This window comes from Jaculus jaculus, chromosome 9 (genome assembly GCF_020740685.1).
Source record: "Jaculus jaculus isolate mJacJac1 chromosome 9, mJacJac1.mat.Y.cur, whole genome shotgun sequence".
NCBI classification, from domain to species: domain Eukaryota; kingdom Metazoa; phylum Chordata; class Mammalia; order Rodentia; family Dipodidae; genus Jaculus; species Jaculus jaculus.
Window position 1 is genome coordinate 28,323,990 of NC_059110.1, and position 18,103 is coordinate 28,342,092.

At 43.0% G+C, this 18,103-nt stretch overlaps 1 protein-coding gene across 1 annotated transcript in view; it reads left to right on the plus strand.

The window, feature by feature from the left end:
• The window catches only part of Ifngr1 (interferon gamma receptor 1), a 29,712-nt gene extending 13,581 nt beyond the window's left edge, over window positions 1-16,131 (plus strand). The window contains exons 4-7 of the mRNA XM_004651317.3: window positions 1,959-2,131; window positions 5,287-5,470; window positions 13,110-13,234; window positions 15,317-16,131. Of these exons, the coding sequence (XP_004651374.3) occupies window positions 1,959-2,131; window positions 5,287-5,470; window positions 13,110-13,234; window positions 15,317-15,871 (1,037 nt within the window). The 3' untranslated portion in view covers window positions 15,872-16,131. The remainder of the gene's footprint in view (window positions 1-1,958; window positions 2,132-5,286; window positions 5,471-13,109; window positions 13,235-15,316) is intronic.
• Window positions 16,132-18,103: the final 1,972 nt, after the last annotated feature.

The window sequence follows — 18,103 nt, forward strand, 5'->3', positions numbered from 1 at the left end:
GAAGCCCAATCATCTGCAGCTAGGATCCACATATGAGGGAGAACATGTGGCGCTTGGCTTTCTGGGCCTGGGTTACCTCACTTAGTATAATCCTTTCCAGGTCCATCCATTTTTCTGCAAATTTCATAACTTCATTTTTCTTTACCGCTGAGTAGAGCTCCATTGTATAAATTAACAGTACCCATGCCTTTGAAAGTCAGGTGTGGCAGTGAGTTCCTAGAATCCCATTGCTGGGCAGACAAGAGGGTCCCTGGGACTTGCTGGCTAGCCAAATCCATGCGGTTCCGATTCAGTGAGAGACCTTACCTCAGTGAGAGACCTTACCTCAAGAAACGGTGAGGGGCTGGAGAAATGGCTTAGTGGTTAAGTGCTTGCCTGTCAAGCTTAAGGACCCCGGTTCGAGGTTTGATTCCCCAGGACCCACGTTAGCCAGATGCACAAGGGGCGCACGCGTCTGGAGTTCATATGCAGTGGCTGGAGGCCCTGGCATGCCCATTCTCTCTCTTTATCTCTCTACCTCTTTCTCTTGCTGTCTGTCGCTCTCAAATAAATCAATAAAAATACAAAAAAAAAATTAAAACAAAAAAAAAGAAATGGTGAGGAGTAAAGAAGACTTCAAACACACCCACCATGGCTGAAAGCATTTTACAGAAGATGGGGAGGCAAGACTGTAAGAGCCACAGGGTGAGATGTCATGCCCAGAGGCATTCTTCCCTGCTCAAAAAAATAATAATAATAATTGACTGCTCCTATAACACATAACCCATAACCCCATGGGGACTACCTGAAACTCCACTGAGGAGGGTCCCCATGGAATGGGGGCAGGGTCAAGGGAAAAGAGGGTACCAACACATAACATATCCATACAAAATAGTTGTTAATAACAAAGTAAAAACTAAAAAGAAAAAAAAAAAGATAGTGATGGAGAAACACACCCATCTCTGACCTCTGGCCTCCTCCCATCCACGTATGTACACCATCACACACACGTATCCATACATGTAAGAACAGACGTGCATCTACTACACACACACATGCAAAAACAAGATCTAGTTGGCAGACAGTGAATACATAGTCAATAATATGAGACGGATGCAAAGATGGTTCACCGTGCAAGCCCCCAACACCAAAGACACAGGAAATACTGGCTGAGTCCTCGGCTGTAGTTGTGGTTCACAGGACAAGTTCTGCTTTCAAAGAACCTTCTCCTGAGACCCTGAGGCCGTGGTGGCTGCGGCGCTGCGGGAGGTCCCCCGGATGCCCAACCAGTCTGTGTTTACAAGCCACGCTTCTCAGTCTATGGGAAACAGCACTGAAGGGAGAAGTTCTCAGTGGAGTTTTCACTTCTCTGTGTGGGGCGGTGGGGTTGGCATCAGTCCAGCCGTGGATGTGCCAAGCAAGTGCTGTGCTACTGAGCTACATCTCCATCCTTCCTTTTACTTTGTATTTTGACAAAAGGTCTCACTAAGTTGCCCAGGCTGGTCTCGAACTTACTGTGTTGCACACACACAGCCCTTGCCCTTGCAATCCTGTTGCCTGACCCTCCTGAATAGCTGGTTTTTACAGACCTGTATCATCAGGCCTAGCTTTTTAATACAGTTGTTTTTTTTTTTTTTTTCTTAGAAGTGAAATTAAATGGCCAGAGAGGGGTTAGGATAAGGGAACTTCCTGCTAGATCTTTGTAATCCTACTTAAAAAAAAAAGAGCCGGGCGTGGTGGCACACGCCTTTAATTCCAGCACTCGGGAGGCAGAGGTAGGAGGATCGCCGTGAGTTCGAGGCCACCCTGAGACTGCATAGTGAATTCCAGGTCAGCCTGAGCTAAAGTGAAACCCTACCTCGAAAAACCAAAAAAAAAAAAAAAAAAAGGTAGGTAGGTGAATTGCTTTGAATAGATGTAGGAGATACTTTACACAGTCCCTAACCTGGTAGAAACTCTGTTTCTCCTTTCTTTCCCAGGCAAGATTGGACCACCGTCATTAGATGTCAAGGTGTGGGACAACAAGCTCCTGGTTAACGTATACCACCCTGTGGTGGAGATAAATGGAGAAGGGCTGGGACCCATGTCTGTCAGTGAAACCGCCTGCCACACCCTCCTGTACAGCGTGCATGTGAGGACGAGTAGAAATGAGGTATATGTTTCTGTTTGTCTTTTTCAAAATTATTCTTTCTAAAATGTTGATTTATTTGAGTGAGAGAAAGAGGCAGGTAAAGAGAGAGAGAGAGAGAGAGAGAGAGAAAATGGGCACACCAGGACTTCCAGCCACTGTAAACAAATTCCAGTCACATGCGCCACCTTGTGCATCTGGCTTATGTGGCTGCTGGGGAGTTGAACTTGGATCTTTAGGCTTTGTAGGCAAATGCCTTAACCTCTAAGCCATCTCTCCAGCCTGGATCATAGAACAAAAAAACATACAAATGCTATTGAAGGGACTGGTATGGAGTTTGTCACCCATGCTGACCAGGTAAATCCATTTATGTTTTTTCTTTGCCTCATTTAACATCGAGACCGTAATCTAGAATTTGACCTTTGCTACCCCAATTTTCCCACTCCAAGGATAATTTTAAGATCCCCTCCATCACATATGGTTAAGACAATATGTAGCTTGATTTAAATCATCGTTTTTGAAAGAAAAGCTAACAGCACAACTGTGGAATAGTGACATTGCTGTGGCGCTGGCTTGCTGTCCATGTTCAGTGAGATGTGTGCTGCACTTGTACATTAGAAACTGTCCGTCAGTTATGAATGGGGTGCCTTCTACAGTAGTGAACAGTGCAGGCCAGACTTGAGGGGCTGGGAGATAGACGGGTGGATACAGTGCTTTTTTGCAAAAGCATGACGACCTGAGTTCAGATTCCCCGCAGCCACAGGGGAGGCAGAGGCAGGAGGGTCACCTGGGCTTGCTGGCCAGCGAGTCTAGCCAAATTGGCAATCTCTGGGTTTAATGGTATACCCCGTCTCTAACCATAAGGTATAGGATGACTGCAGAAGGCACTCGACAGCAACTTCTAGCCTCCACGTGCATACGTACCCACGTGCACTCACACCTGTGAACAGTGTACACCCACATATCTAAGAACACGTGTATACACATACATCACATGTATACGCGCCCCCCTCCTAAAACTCATAAATTCTCCAAATACTTGCCAGGCAGCGGGGAAGGCGATGATGGATAGATAAATAGTGGTTTTCAGCAGGGATCAGGAGTAGGGGACAGAGTAGGCATCCCAAGGAAGCGGTAAGTAACTGGAACCAAAGCTGAGGTGAGGAGCTATACATAGAGACAGGATTTCAGGCAAGGCAGAGGTGCCAGGGGAGACATCACTGGCATCGGAGGGCAGCAGCCAGGGGGGCCGGAGTGGGATGGGGTGGGTCCGAGGGAACAGGTGAGGGTAGAGAGGGCACTGAGGAATGGGACTTTGAGGGCCTTCTCTTGACTGAGCTGTTGCTGTGTGGAGACAGACATAGAAGAGTGGCACGGGGGTTGGAGTTCTGGATCTTTCCTTGTCTGCTCCCAGAGTTGCCGGCCAAGTCTCAATCATATTATTCCACTACTTGAACCTTCCCGTCCTTTTCCAGCAGCTGTGACGTAATATGGAAAGTCCCTTCCTTGGCATGGCTGCCCACATACCCATGATTTAGTGTTCTGTCTCCTTCCCTGTGTCCCCCATGCTCTGATGACCTGTTTGTTCTTGGTTCACTGAGAGTGGCACGCTCTTTCCCATCATGCCCTTCTCCTCCTTTGCCATTGGGTACATATCTGTTCATTCTTCAGTAGTCACAGGAGCTGTCATCTCCCCTTGAGTTCCATCCTGCTCAGCAGATTGAAGCCTTGCCTGGGGCTTCTCCTTGTTCCTCTTACCCTGTCCCTTGCTTTCCTAGATTTCTCATCTCTCTTCTGCACTGAATTGGTGGGTAGTGGAAATCAGGCACTGTCATACACTATGTTAAGTCACTTTATGTTACTATAACAAAACATCCGAGACAATTGAAAAAGTGGCAAGGTTGATTTAGCTCATAGTTTTAAAGGCTTGAAGGCAACAGATGTGGCATATCCTAACTGAAACACGTGACTCTTGTTCATACTCTCTCCCTTTTCCTAGTGCCAGGAATCAAACCCATGGCTTCTGAGCTCTCCCCCTAGCCCAGGTGATTACAGGGAGGAGGAACTGAGGTGTCAGTATATTTCAGGGGTTTGTCTCCAGTGGCCTGTGGATTTCTATAGTTAATTTCTCATCACCAAATACCTGACAGAAACAGCTTAAATTTTAAACAAAAGAAATAAAACTAAAAAATATTTTTTTTTTTTTTTTTTTTTTTTTTGCTCACAGGTTCAAAAGGTTCAGTCCTTGGTCGCTTAGCCCCGTACACTTAGGCAAATGTCCTGGTGGCAAGAGAAATTCTTCTCCAGCAGAATGAGGCAACACACCCCCAAGGGCTCATATTTCCCAGGGACTCACTTCTAGCTAGGCTCCACCTCCAGAAGTTTCCAGAACCTCTCTAAATAGCACTGCCAACTGGAGACCTAAAAAAACCTCTTAGCCACCTCTCATAAGGCTCTGCCTCCTGAAGGGCCAGAGCACCTCTCAATAATGCTACCTCAGAGAACAGTCCTTTAACACAAGAACGTGGAGGGACACTTAGCTGCGCCTCAGTCCCGCATGCCTATGTCTAGGCCTTTGCACAGGGGTCCATGTACCTTGTCTGGTAAATGAAGTGAACCAAGCCGGGTGTGGTGGCGCACGCCTTTAATCCCAGCACTCAGGAGGCAGAGGTAGGAGCTTCTCCATGTGTTCGAGGCCACCCTGAGACTACATAGTGAATTCCAGGTCAGCCTGGGCTAGAGTGAGACTCTAAAAACCTCAAAAAACAAAAACAAAAAAATAGTGAACCACTAGGAACTGCTTCACTCTTACGTATTTATTGCTCAGAGCTCCTACAGCCTTTGGGTAGCACCTTCATTATACACCCTAGAACATGCTTCTCTCTCCCCAGCTAAGGTTCTCGAGCTCTAGGCATGGGACCAGGGAGCATTTGCTGGGTCAGCAGCTCACAGTGAACAGCTGTCTGAGTTCTTAAACTTCCTGTCCTTCTAGAGAACATTTTAACAGGTACACGTCATCACTTGTCACAGTGAAGTACAAACTGACTTGTTTGATATCAAAGCTATTATTCTGTTTATATGCACGATTATCTGTGCTTTCCTTAGGTGTTTGACCCTGTGGTGATGATTTTTCATAGACTGCAGAACTGTACCTTTATTGCTACTTTTTTCCCTTGTAGACCTTCTATACAAAATCCGTCTACGAGAATGACTGCAATGAGGTTCTCTGCCAGCTGACCTTCACGGTGCCCTCACTTGACGCTGAGTACTGTGTTTCTGCACAAGGAATCTTAGAGGAATGGCATGTCACAACAGACAAATCAAACGAAATCTGCATTCTTGTTCTCAGTAGCAATGACAAAAGTGAGTTCTTGCCCCTTTCTCCCTAAATACAGAGAGTGACAACTTCAATAGGGCAATGTGAAAAGTGGCAATCCTATGTGCAGGTTCAACCAATCATTTTTTAAAAACGTGCATGATTCCCATGCCTCAGAAAGGCTCAGTTTCTCAGGACTGAAATACAAAAGGAACCAGTTTAGAAAGCCACCTGTTGATCTTTCAACACTAGAAATAAAAAAATATACAGCAACTATATAAAATCTATGTGCATAAGTTTCTGCATTTCAAATCTCCATTTGTATTTGTCAGTATTGAACGAGAAGAGAACTGCAGTCTTACCATCCGAAAAGCTACTCACAGCTTAATGTTTTTTTTTTCTTTTATTCTGCTTTTCTCTTCAGTTTTTCTCATTAGCGTGCTGACACTTTGTGTTGTGTATAACTGTGTATTCTGCATGAGGCATGGGGATTTTTTTTTCACTTTATTTCACTGGCGTAATTATTTTTAATGTCTATAGGAAATTTCATCGTGGAATCTTGCTAAAGATAAATACATCCCCGTGTTCATTTGTCCCTTAAAAATGAGATCCGTGGGCTGGAAAGATGGCTTAGCAGTTAAAGTGCTTGCCTGCAAAGCCTCAGAACTCAGGTTCTAACCCCATAACCCACATTAGCCAGACGCACATGGTGGCACATTCATCTAGACTTCATTTGCAAGGGCAAATTGTTCTGGCAATCCCATATATTCTCTCTCTTTCTCTCAAGTAAATAAAAATAAAATTAAAAATGCTGTCCTTGGGATGGAGAGATGGCTTAGCGGTTAAGCGCTTGCCTGTGAAGCCTAAGGACCCCGGTTCGAGGCTCGGTTCCCCAGGTCCCATGTTAGCCAGATGCATAAGGGGGCGCACACGTCTGGAGTTCGTTTGCAGAGGCTGGAAGCCCTGGCGCGCCCATTCTCTCTCTCTCCCTCTGTCTTTCTCTCTGTGTCTGTCACTCTCAAATAAATAAATAATTAATTAATTTAAAAAAAATGCTGTCCTTGAGCTAGAGAGGTGGCTCAACAGTTAAGGTGCTCGTTGTAAAGCCTGATGATCTGGGTTTCAGTTCCCCAGTCCCCATGCAAAGCCGGCTGCACAAAGTGGCACATGTATCTGGAGAGTGTTTGCAAAGGCAAGAGGTCCTGGCACTCCCTCTTATACTCATTCTCTCTCTCTCTCTATTTCAAATAAATGAAAACAAAAATTAAGTTTCTTTTTCTCACCAACATTTTCTTGGTGCATCTGTTGTATGTGTGAGCACATATATACATGTATGTATGTTCCTCTGTGTATGGTACATGTGTGGAAGTGTGTGTGCACATGCATGTGGAGGCCAGAGGTCGATGTCAGATGTCTTCCCCAGTCATTCTCATCCTTCTTTCCAAAATATTTTATTTTTATTTATTTGAGTGAGAGGGAGAGAGAGAGAGAAAGAAGGAGGCAGACACAGAGAATGGACACATTGGGGCCTCTTCCACTGCAGACAAACTCCAGATGCATGCACCGCCTTGTGCATCTGCTTACACAGGTCCTGGAGAGTCAAACCTGGGATTTTAGGCTTCTCAGTTAAGCGCCTTAACTGCTAAGCCATCTCTCTAGACTCTGATGTTCTTGAGAGTTTCTCATTGAACCAACAGTGAGAGTTTACTGATGAGGCTAGACTACCTAGAGATCCTCCTGTCTGCCTCCCCAGCACTGGGATTATAGTGCCTGCTGAGCACTGCCAAGCCCAGCCTGTTTATGTGGCTACTGGGGATCCAAACTCGGGTCCCCATGCTTGCCTGGAAGCACCTACCCACTGAGCCGTCTCCCCTGAAGTTGGTCAGTGTTCCTGTTTTTATTTTTTTTTTTTTTTTTTTTTTTTGATTTTTCAAGGTAGGGTCTCGCTCTAGCTCAGGCTGCCCTGGAATTCACTCTGTAGTCTCAGGTTGGCCTTGAACTCATGGTGATCCCCCTACCTCTGCCTCCTGAGTGCTGGGATTAAAGGCGTGCACCACCACGCCCGGCCTTGTTGTGGAGTTTATCGTTGCCATTCTAACTGGGATGAGAGGGTTTCTCATTATCGTTCTGACTTGCATTCCCTGATGGCTAGTTGAAGCTGAACGTGTTTCATGTGGTTGTGGGACATTTTTAGATGGGCCTGTTCAGATCTGTCACCAATTTTTTAACTGAATTACTCACATTTTTTATCATCAAAGATACTGGTTTATAATTTTCTTTTTTTGTATTCTTCCCTGGCTTAAGTAGTAAGGTAATAAATAGCTCATAAGAATGAGTTTAGAAAGAGTCTTTTTCTTCCAGTTTTTCTGAATAGTTACAGAAAATACAGTATTAGAGTTAGTATTTAAAGGCTTGGTAAAATTCAGTAGGTAAGCTGGGATTTCCTTTGTCCAGAAACTCTTTATTACTATCATATTGTTTATTGTTGTTATGTTTATGTCCTCTAGCCCAATTATGATAACATCATATTTCCACAAATCCATCTCTTCTAAGTTTTCCAATTTGTTGGATTATAGTTTGTTTGTTTGTTTTTCCTTTTTTTAGTTGACATGAGATTTAGGTATCTTTATTCTGGAATTTTTAGAGACATTGTTTTAGTTGAATCCCATTCACTGCTACAGTCTCCAACATCCTTTCCTCCCTACTTCCTTCCTCCAAAATCCTGACCCTTTTTGTTTATATGTCATGCTGTCCTTTCACCCTTCCCTCATCACTCTTCCTACTCATACTTGCTCTTGGTGGTTATTCTATCTTACAGGTTTTACCTACAATCACATCTATTACAAGCTAGGATCTGCATATCAGAGAGAGTGTGTAGTTTTGGTCTTTCTGAATTTGGGTCACTTAACCTAATAAAACGTTACAAGTCCATCCATTTTCCTGAAAATTTTATAATTTCGCTTTTCCATAATGCTGAATATACTTTTGGTATGTATATGTGCTACATTCGAATTATCCATTCATCTGCAATAGGTACCTTGGCTGATTCTAGTTCTTAGCTATTGTAAATACACATGAACATAGGTAAGCAGCTATTTCTGTGGTAGAGTATAGAGCCCTTGGTGTGTGTGCCCAGGAGTGTTGTAGCTGAGTCATATGAAAAGTCTACTTCTGTTTGTCAAGATATCTCCAAACTGATTTCCGTAATCTGTGAGCTAGTGTGCCCTCCTGTGAGCAGTGAATATGTTCTTCTTTCCTCACGTCCTCACCAGCATGTTTGACCCATTGTCCTGGGCACAGCCATTCTGACTGGGGTCAGATGCTACCTCACTGTGGTCGTCATTCGCATTTTCCTAATATTTTGCTACTTCAGTGTGGCTCTAATTAAGACTTACAGGTTTCCTATCTTTTTCAATTACAAATAAATCCTATTTTATTGTGTGCTTAAGAGCCACTATGATAATTTATTGGTGAAGTGTCTACTTATTCTTTCCATTTTTTCTGTACCATTCTTGTCGGTTTTATTGGTTTGTGGGTGTTCTCTGTTGGTTTTATCAATGTTTTTTCTGTAATTTAAGGATTTTAATTTGTCCATTGTCTTTCATCATTGCTTATGGGTTTGGATGTGCATATTATAGCATGATCAGGCTTACTTATCTTTGCTCCATATCCTTGTTACCCTAACGCCTTCTCCAGTTAAACTGTGTGCATATTTGTGTATAAAACACATACAGCATACTTATATGCTGTATACATGAAAAATATGTGCAAATGCATAATGTTATAATGAATACATGATCACAATATACATAGTAACATGATCTCTGGAAACTTTTTAATTTTTTTTTTACTATTTTTTTTTTTTTTGCTGTTAAGTCTGATTTGTCAGGAGTTTATTTTGATTTGAGATTCAAAGCATGCAACTTCTTAAACTTTTTAAACTCATGAACATCTTGTTTTCTCAACACCAGCTACCAGTAATTTGAAATACTAAATTTTTTTATATGGTCAGTTATATTTTTAAGTACTTAAGTGCCATTTGTATTTCTTCTTTTGTGAACTGTCTGTTCGTTTTGTTATTCTGTTTGGTGATTGGCAGTTTTGGTTTTGAAGTTTTCTGTAAATTCTGGTTATTAGCCCCCTGTTTGCAGTTTAGCTGGAAAAGATTTTTTTTCTCACTCTCAGGCAGTCTGTTCACTTTGCTGGTGGTTTCTTTTGCTGTGCAAAAACTTTAATTTCATACAGTCTTATAGCATATGTTTGTTTGTTTTTTTTTAAATCCCTGGTAATCCTTGGTATTTTTAGAATGATTACTTTCTATCTACAATTAAAAAAAATTTGGGGGGTGTTGATTTTTATTTATTCATTTATGTGAGAATGACAGAGAAAGAGGCAGAAAGAGAGAGAGAGAGAGAGAACGGGCGCGCCAGGGCTTCCAGCCACTGCAGACAATTTCCAGATGCATGCGCCCCCTTGTGCATCTGGCTAACGTGGGTCCTGGGGAATCGAGCCTCGAACCGGGGTCCTTAGGCTTCCACAGGCAAGCGCTTAACCACTAAGCCATCTCTCCAGCCCTACAATTTTAAATAATAAGTATCTTCTTAATGAATGGGAATTTAGGCTAAAATGATAGTGTAGACATCACAATTTTAATACTAATAGCTAATCATAAACAATTCTATGAAGGCTCTAAATATGACTTAATGCAACATATTTTGTGATCATTTGCACTATGGGATTTGAAAAGCAGCATAATACTGAATATGCAGAATTTAGAGTAATGCACCCATCCCAAATCCAATTTTGTACAAAGCCCGAATGGAAACCGACTGTCCTGACGAGAAGGCCACCCAGTGGTAGCACTGCTGCTCGTAAACAGCTTTCTGGCCTGTGTCTCAGAGCTTCCTCAGCCCAGGACAGTGCTGGTATTCATTATGTCATTCTTTTGTTATTGTTTTGTTTTGTTTTGATTTTTAGAGATAAGGTCTCACTCTAGCCCAGGCTGACCTGGAACTCACTCTCACAGCAATCCTACCTCTGTTTTTGTGTTGTTGTTTTTTTTTTTTTAATATTGTAATGATTTAATTTGCTTCAGCATAGCCCATAGCAGACATGCTCCTCACTCAGCAGTAACTTCCACAGCTACTGCTCCAAAGCAGTGCCCGCCAGGGACTTGGAGCTGTGTCATGGCTGGGAGGGGGAAGCACACACTGCCGCAGTCACGTCCAGGACTGCTGATTTTGAGAAAAGCATTACAGATTGTGATGTGAACAAATTCAACACAGTGAAGAAAACAGGTGTATATGCTGTGGACCAAATAGTTACCATTTTTACAAATTATTCTTTATGCCTTATTTGCAATAAAGGCAACTGGCCTGCACAAATGTATGCTTATTCTGAGAAGGGCTGAAGTATTTTTTTAAATTTAATATATAATTTTATGTACATTATAACAGGTTATACTCTTTCATCTCCTAGCCTCAGCTCCTGATGCTCCAGAAACCCTCCTCAGTGGTGTAATATACTCACTGTGGGATCGTGAAGGCCTCTGCCAGTGCCTGTGGGGTAGTGGGGGACCATGCCTCAGAGTATTTTATCCACTCTGTGGCTCTTACAGTCTTTCTGCCTGCTCTTCTGCAATGCTTCCTGAGCCCTAGCAGGCCTATTGGCAACTTGAATTAGTGTTGAGTTCCCCGCAGCCTCTAGGTTTCTGCATCGGTAGGTTTTGGTTGATCACCACATCTGCCACCGTCATCATGGAGCTGGCTGTCAGGCTGGGCTAAAGTATTTATTTTAAGAGCCATCCATGTTGTGAGAATTTAATTCTCAAGAGAAACATTTTAAGAATTCTTGGGGCTGGAGAGATGGCTTAGCAGTTAAGCGCTTGCCTGTGAAGCCTAAGGACCCCAGTTCAAGGCTCGATTCCCCAGGACCCACATTAGCCAGATGCACAGGGGGCGCACACGTCTGGAGTTCGTTTGCATTGGCTGGAGGCCCTGGTGTGCCCATTCTCTCTCTCTCTCTCTTTCTCTCTTTTTCTCTGTCTCTCTCTCTGCCTCTTTCTTTCTCTGTCAACTCTCAAATAATTAAATAATAATAAACAAACAAATTATTTTAAAGAATTTTGTTGGCTGAGAAAAAAGTGTGACCCGAAAAACACCCTAAATTGAAGCTATAAGAAAGCTGTTACTGAGAAGTTATTTTAATTACCTTATATCATGGTACTACACTCCCCAAAACCCCTAGAAATGTAGAACTGGGAAGAATCAAATCACTATCTAGAATATTGTCTTAGTTGACTCAACTTTTTGTTGGACAAAATCCCCAACCAGAAGCAGCTTAGGGAAGGAAAGAGTTTCTATCAGGTGACAGCTCCAGAGGATGGAGGCGGTCAGGGCAGTGCAAGCCAGGCAGCAGCAGGAAGCTGATGTCATGTCATCACATGTAGCCCGCAGTGAGGAAGCAGACAGCAATGCATGGTCCTGCTCAGCCAGCTCTCTCCTTGTGTGTAGAGCTTAGAACCACAGCCCATGAGGGGCTGCCCACAGTGAAGGGGGGTTCCCACCTCAACTAACCCAATCACGATAACCCCTCACAGACTGACCTAATTTACATAAAGGCTCACCAGTGATTGTAGGTCCTGTCAAGTTGACAGTCAACATCAACCACTACACATATCACCGTGTGTACTCAGCTTGCCTGAGTTCTGTTCCAGTGCCCTTTAAAAGTCTGATTAAGTTGGCCATTGTGGTACACACCTTTAATCCCAGCACTTGGGAGGCAGAGGTAGGAGGATTCCTGAGTTTGAGGCCAGCTTAGGTCTACAGAGTTCTAGGTCAACCTGATCTAGAGTAGACCCTACCTGGAAAAAACAACAACAACAACAAAAGAAAAAACCATTTTGGGGGCTGGAGAGATGGCTTAGCAGTTAAGCACTTGCCTGTGAAGCCTAAAGACCTCGGTTCGAGGCTCAATTAACCCAGGACCCATGTTAGCCAGATGCACAAGGGGGCGCACATATCTGGAGTTCGTTTGCAATGGCTGGAGGCCCTGGCGCGCCCATTCTCTCTCTCTCTCTCTCTCTCTCTCTCTCTCTCTCTCTTTTTCCTCTCTCTCTCTCAAATAAATAAATAAAAGCCACAGCCATTCTCTATCTGCCTCTTTCTCTCTCTGTTGCTCTCAAATAAGTAAATAAAAATAAAAAAAAAACAATTTGGGTATAGAGAGATGGCATAGTGGTTAAGGTGCTTACCTGTGAAGCCTAAGGACCCAGGTTTGGTTTTCCAGTACCCATGTCAGCCAGATACACAAGGTGGCATATGCATCTGAAGATTGTTGGCAGTAGCCCCAGGCCCTGTCACACGCATTCTCTCCCTTCCCCCTCAAATAAATAAAATATTTTAATAAAAAATTTGATTGATCACTATGCAGATCTATTAAGAATAGCGCTAGCCGGGCGTGGTGGCGCATGCCTTTAATCCCAGCACTTGGGAGGCAGAGGTAGGAGGATCACCATGAGTTCGAGGCCACCCTGAGACTCCATAGTGAATTCCAGGTCAGCCTGGGCTAGAGTGAGACCCTACCTCGAAAAACCAAAAAAAAAAAAAAAAAAAAAAGAATAGCGCTAGAGTTTTTAGTTCATAATAACAGACTCTCTTAATTCTAATTTGATTTTCCCTTTTTTAGATGCAGTTTGGATTCCCATTGTGGTGACTTTAGCACTCTTTCTAATAGCTGTTGTGCTATTTTCATGCTGTTATATTAAGAAGAACTCATATAGAAGGAAGAGCACAATATTGCCCAAGTCTTTGGTAATGTATTTAAGTATTTTCTTTAGTTATAGAAGCTAAACTGTTAACTTGAATGTCTTATGACGGTTTCTTTAATTTTATTATTAAGTTTCATGACAGTATATTCAGGAAAATGATGTGACATGCTGAGCATAATTCCATTTAATTTCAGTTCGTACTTTTCTTTAAAAAGAACTCATCTCTGGGGCTCAGTAGATGGAGACACCCATCAACTTCAGTCCTCTGCACCCACGCGTGTGAACACATGCATGTACATACACACATGTGCAACAGTAGTGAGAAACCAGCCGGTCTCTCAATCTGCCAGAACCACACATGTTTACAAGGAAGTGGGTGCTTCTTAAATATTTAGGATGAAAACAGACAAGTTTGGTAAGGAGCTTAAAGTCTCCTGGGAAGAAAAGACAGCTCTACAGTGAGAATCAGTGCTATAGTGTCAAAGATAGAAGCCATTGAGGAGTTCATCCAGCTTTGATGGGAAGGGTTAGTGAAGACTTTCCCGGGAGAAATACTGTTTTAGCAGTCTTGAGGGACAAGAGTTTATCTGGGTACTTATGTTTGGCGTATAGAAGGAAACATGGCCCCAAATGAAATTAAGGCAGAAATCTGACACTTGAGTGTCAATTATTTGAGTCTCTTGAACTGAAGAAATTTATACTTGGAGGTTACAAAATAATTAGTTGATCCAGCCGTGGGCACATTACAATGTGATTTATGACAGTCCTCCTTATGAGTAACTTGCACCAGGCCCCTTGCAGGAAGTTTTCTGCAACTAAAACAAGAAGCATGGGGCTGGAGAGATGGCCTAGCAGTTAAGCGCTTGCCTGTGAAGCCTAAGGACTCTGGTTCAAGGCTCGGTTCCCCAGGTACCACGTTGGCCAGATGCACAAGGGGGCGCACGCGTCTGGAGTTCATTTGCAGTGGCTGGAGGCCCTGGCACGCCCATTCTCTCTCTCTCTCCCTCGATCTGTCTTTCTCCCTGTGTCTGTCACTCTCAAATAAATAAATAAAAAATTAACAAAAAATATTAAAAAAAAAAAAAAGCATGGAGCCAACTCTACACCAGAGCTTGTCACCATGTTGCCTGTGTGCAAGCGAAGGAAAGCACAGTCATAGCTGGAGAGCAGAGCCGTGTGCGGTGTGCAGCATTTTACTCTCCATTTTGGTTTCTTGAGTCAGAGTCTCGTGCTAGCCCAGGCTGGTCAGGACGCACACTGTCACCCAGGCCGGCCTGGAACTCACATCAATCCTCCTACCTCAGCCTCCCGGGGGCTGGGATTCCAGGGCTGCACCACCCCACCGGGTGAGGTGCAGCAGATGCCTTACCCTTTGGTGTAGTCATTCTGATTGTTTAACCTCGGGCAAAACTTTATGAATAAAAAGATGTAAGAAGGGCTGGAGAGATGGCTTAGCAGTTAAGGTGTTTGCCTGCAAAGCCAAAGGATCTTGGTTTCATTCTCCAGGACCCACATAAGCCAGACGCACATGGGGGCACATGCATCTGGAGTTCGTCTGCAGTGACAGGAGGCCCTGGCATGCCCATTCTATCTCCTCCTCTGTCTCTTTCTTGCTCTTTTAAATAAATAAAAAACATTTTAAAAATAAAAATAAATGAGTCATTGAAATATGAAATTTATAACAGTAAAACTATTGATATAACTCCTACTACAAATATATCAGCATACATGTAGAAGATGATATACAAAGTCAGTGTGGATTTGATGAGATATTAGATGCCTTAAATGGGTTTTAATCTTAAATTTTGTTCATTAAAAATAAAAGATAATCCAGGTGTGGTGGTACAGGACCATAGTCCCAAGCATTTAAGGAGGGGTAGAGGCAAGAGGATGGGTGTTCGAGGTCTTCCTTGGCTACAGAGTGAGTTAGCTGCCAGCCTGAGCTACGAGAGCCTCTCTCAAACAACTAAAGTTCCATCAAGAAAAAGGAAGATAATATTGTTATGGCATTAAATATTATGTTTTGATACTAAATATACCATTTAGTGGTCAGTTGTTTTCAGTCATTTGTTGTAAAAAGAGTAGCTATTGAATAAGTTATCTTTACTCTCTTCTCTCCACTTAGCTCTCTGTAGTAAGAAATGGCATTTCAGAGACAAAACCGGAATTACAATACGTATCGTTCATTGCATCATGTCAGCCATTCCCTGTCCCAGACAGTGAGACCTCGATGTGTGTGGACGAGGTGTTGTCGCCAGCAACGACCCCAGACAGTCCAGGCAAAGCAGAACAAAGGAAGCTTTCTAATGAGCCCGAAGTGTTCCCCACTGAAAAACATGCTGCCGACACGGTCCCCGGAAGCCCCTCGGCTCCAGTAAAGAGGGACCATTCTTCCCCTTCAAGCAGCAGCCAGTCCGGACTCTTCGGCGTCACCGTAAGCTCTTATCACACCAGAATTGGCTCTGACAGTGGCCTTGTGGGCTCAGACAGCACAGGGTCTGCCCCCGAGCTCCCTTCAAACCACAAGCCTGAAATAAAGGCAGAAGATCACGAATTGACAGTGGGGAGGCTCGCCCCCTCCTCGTTTGGTTATGATAAACCGCACGTGCTCGTGGACCTGGCAGTGGGGGACGGCGGTCAGGAGTCACTGATCGGGTACAGACTTGCAGCCGAGTCCTAAGACCTGCCAGCTGGAGCTCTGCTGCCCAGAGAAGAAATCATGTCTTAGCAGATACCCACCTGGCTGGGATATGTGGGGAAAGAACCTGCTGCCAGGGTCACCTGTGCTCTTGAGAACTGCTCGGGGCTTCAGAGGCTGCTGTTTGGACTGGGGCAGTACTGGCTTTGGTGACTCCTCTTGTGCCTTCCTTCTGGTGGGGTGTTTGCTGCAGCTTAATGCACTTTTGTTTGTTGTTTTGCCTTTTTTTTTTTTTTTTTTTTGAGGCAAGCCTAATACACTGGCCATTTTTTTGATGAGCGAGTGAGCGTGAGTTGTGAGAGAGAATTGGCGCTCTAGAGTCTACAGCCACTATAATCAAATTCCAGATGCATGCGCCACCTTGCGCACGTGTGTGACCTTGCGCCCTTGCGTCACCTTGTGCATCTGGCTTATGTGGGACCTGGAGAGTGGAACGTGTGTTCTTCCTTAGACTTCATAGACAAGCACCTTAATTGCTAAGCCATCTCTCCAGCCTAGATAAAATGGCTTTTTTTTCTTGCCTTTTTTTTTTGTTTGTTTCTGTCAGTTTATGTACATTGTATTTTTTTTCTGTTTTGATTTTTTTTATTAAGTATGTACCTTGTATGGAACATCATGCATTGGTAACCATCATTGCTCTCCTTGCTGTATTTTTGCCTGCTATACTTTGAAAGAAATTCTGAAAGCTGTCAAAATTGAACTTAAAGGCAAGCTAGTAGAACTGAATAGAGTAGATAAATGGAAATGTACAGATTTTTTTTTAAATGGAGCATTACTTTTACTGATTTTTTTAAATAAAGTGTTTTAAAGTTATTTTGGTATTTTACTTTTGCTCAAGCACTTAGACCATCTTTCATAGTTAACCAGAATGTCATATCCATTATTTGTTCCTATACATTAATACTGTAGGATTATTTTCTAATTGTTTATATCTAATCTTTAAAACAGCTCTGGTGCCAGGCGTGGTGGCACATGCCTTTAACCCCAGCACTCGGAGGCAGAGGTAGAAGGATCGCCGTGAATTCGAGGCCACTCTGAGACTACATAGTAAATTCCAAGTCAGCCTAGGCTAGAGTGAGACCCTACCTCAAAACAGAAAAGAAAAACCCACACAGCTCTGAAAATCTCTCCTTTAAAAATGGTATGTTTATATCTATTTTTCAGTATGTAGTTCCTGGTGTACAAAAGTCTGCTGAAATCGTGTGGGAAAAATGGCAGATTTGGCCATAGATCAGTGAACTAGACTGAGGAACCTTTATGAAGTGGAAGAAGGAGTTTTGAGGCATATTTCATTAGAGAATGAGAAACCAGCAGTTTATACCTGTTTTATAGGAGTTTCTTGGAATTACTAGAATGATAGACATATATTCTCACATTAAATTAAGCCAAAATAATTTTAGTATAACTTAGTAAGTTAGGAAACGAACCATGGCAAAATATTTCTATACTCACTTAAAAGTGCAAATTTAAATTAAATGCCATTTTATTCTATTTTGTGTGTTGGGGAGGTGAAGATAATAGTAAATATTAGTGTAGTTTACATGAAACTGAAATATTTATGGGGACATTGTCTTATGAATTGCTTTTTTGTTACACCAGTACATACCACGTTCTATGAAAGTGTCTCTTTTTTTTTTTTAATATTTTTTTGTTCAATTTTTATTTATTTATTTGAGAGTGACAGACAGAGAGAAAGACAGATAGAGGGAGAGAGAGAGAATGGGCGCGCCAGGGCTTCCAGCCACTGCAAACGAACTCCAGACGCGTGCGCCCCCTTGTGCATCTGGCTAACATGGGACCTGGGGAACCGGGCCTCGAACCGGGGTCCTTAGGCTTCACAGGCAAGCGCTTAACCGCTAAGCCATCTCTCCAGTCCTGAAAGTGTCTCTTTCAACACACTCTTGTGATAAAATTACTTCCTACATGAAAATGCATACGTTAGAGTAAGAAAAGATGTAAAAATGTAAAAAGAGTCAAAATATCCAGACTTCAGGTAATCATTGCTACCCTCCAAAAGATTTACACCAATATGCTTTCTCACACAATATGAAGAGCCTGCATTCATGTCCTAGCTCATTCTGATACAAAGCTTTAACCTCGGTGAGGAAAACATTCTACTGTTTGCAGTTGCCTCATTTAGTCATAGGTAAAGTTGGTCCTAGTTTACATTTGGGACCTCGTACTTCATGCTACAACCAATCTTGTCCTTTCTTC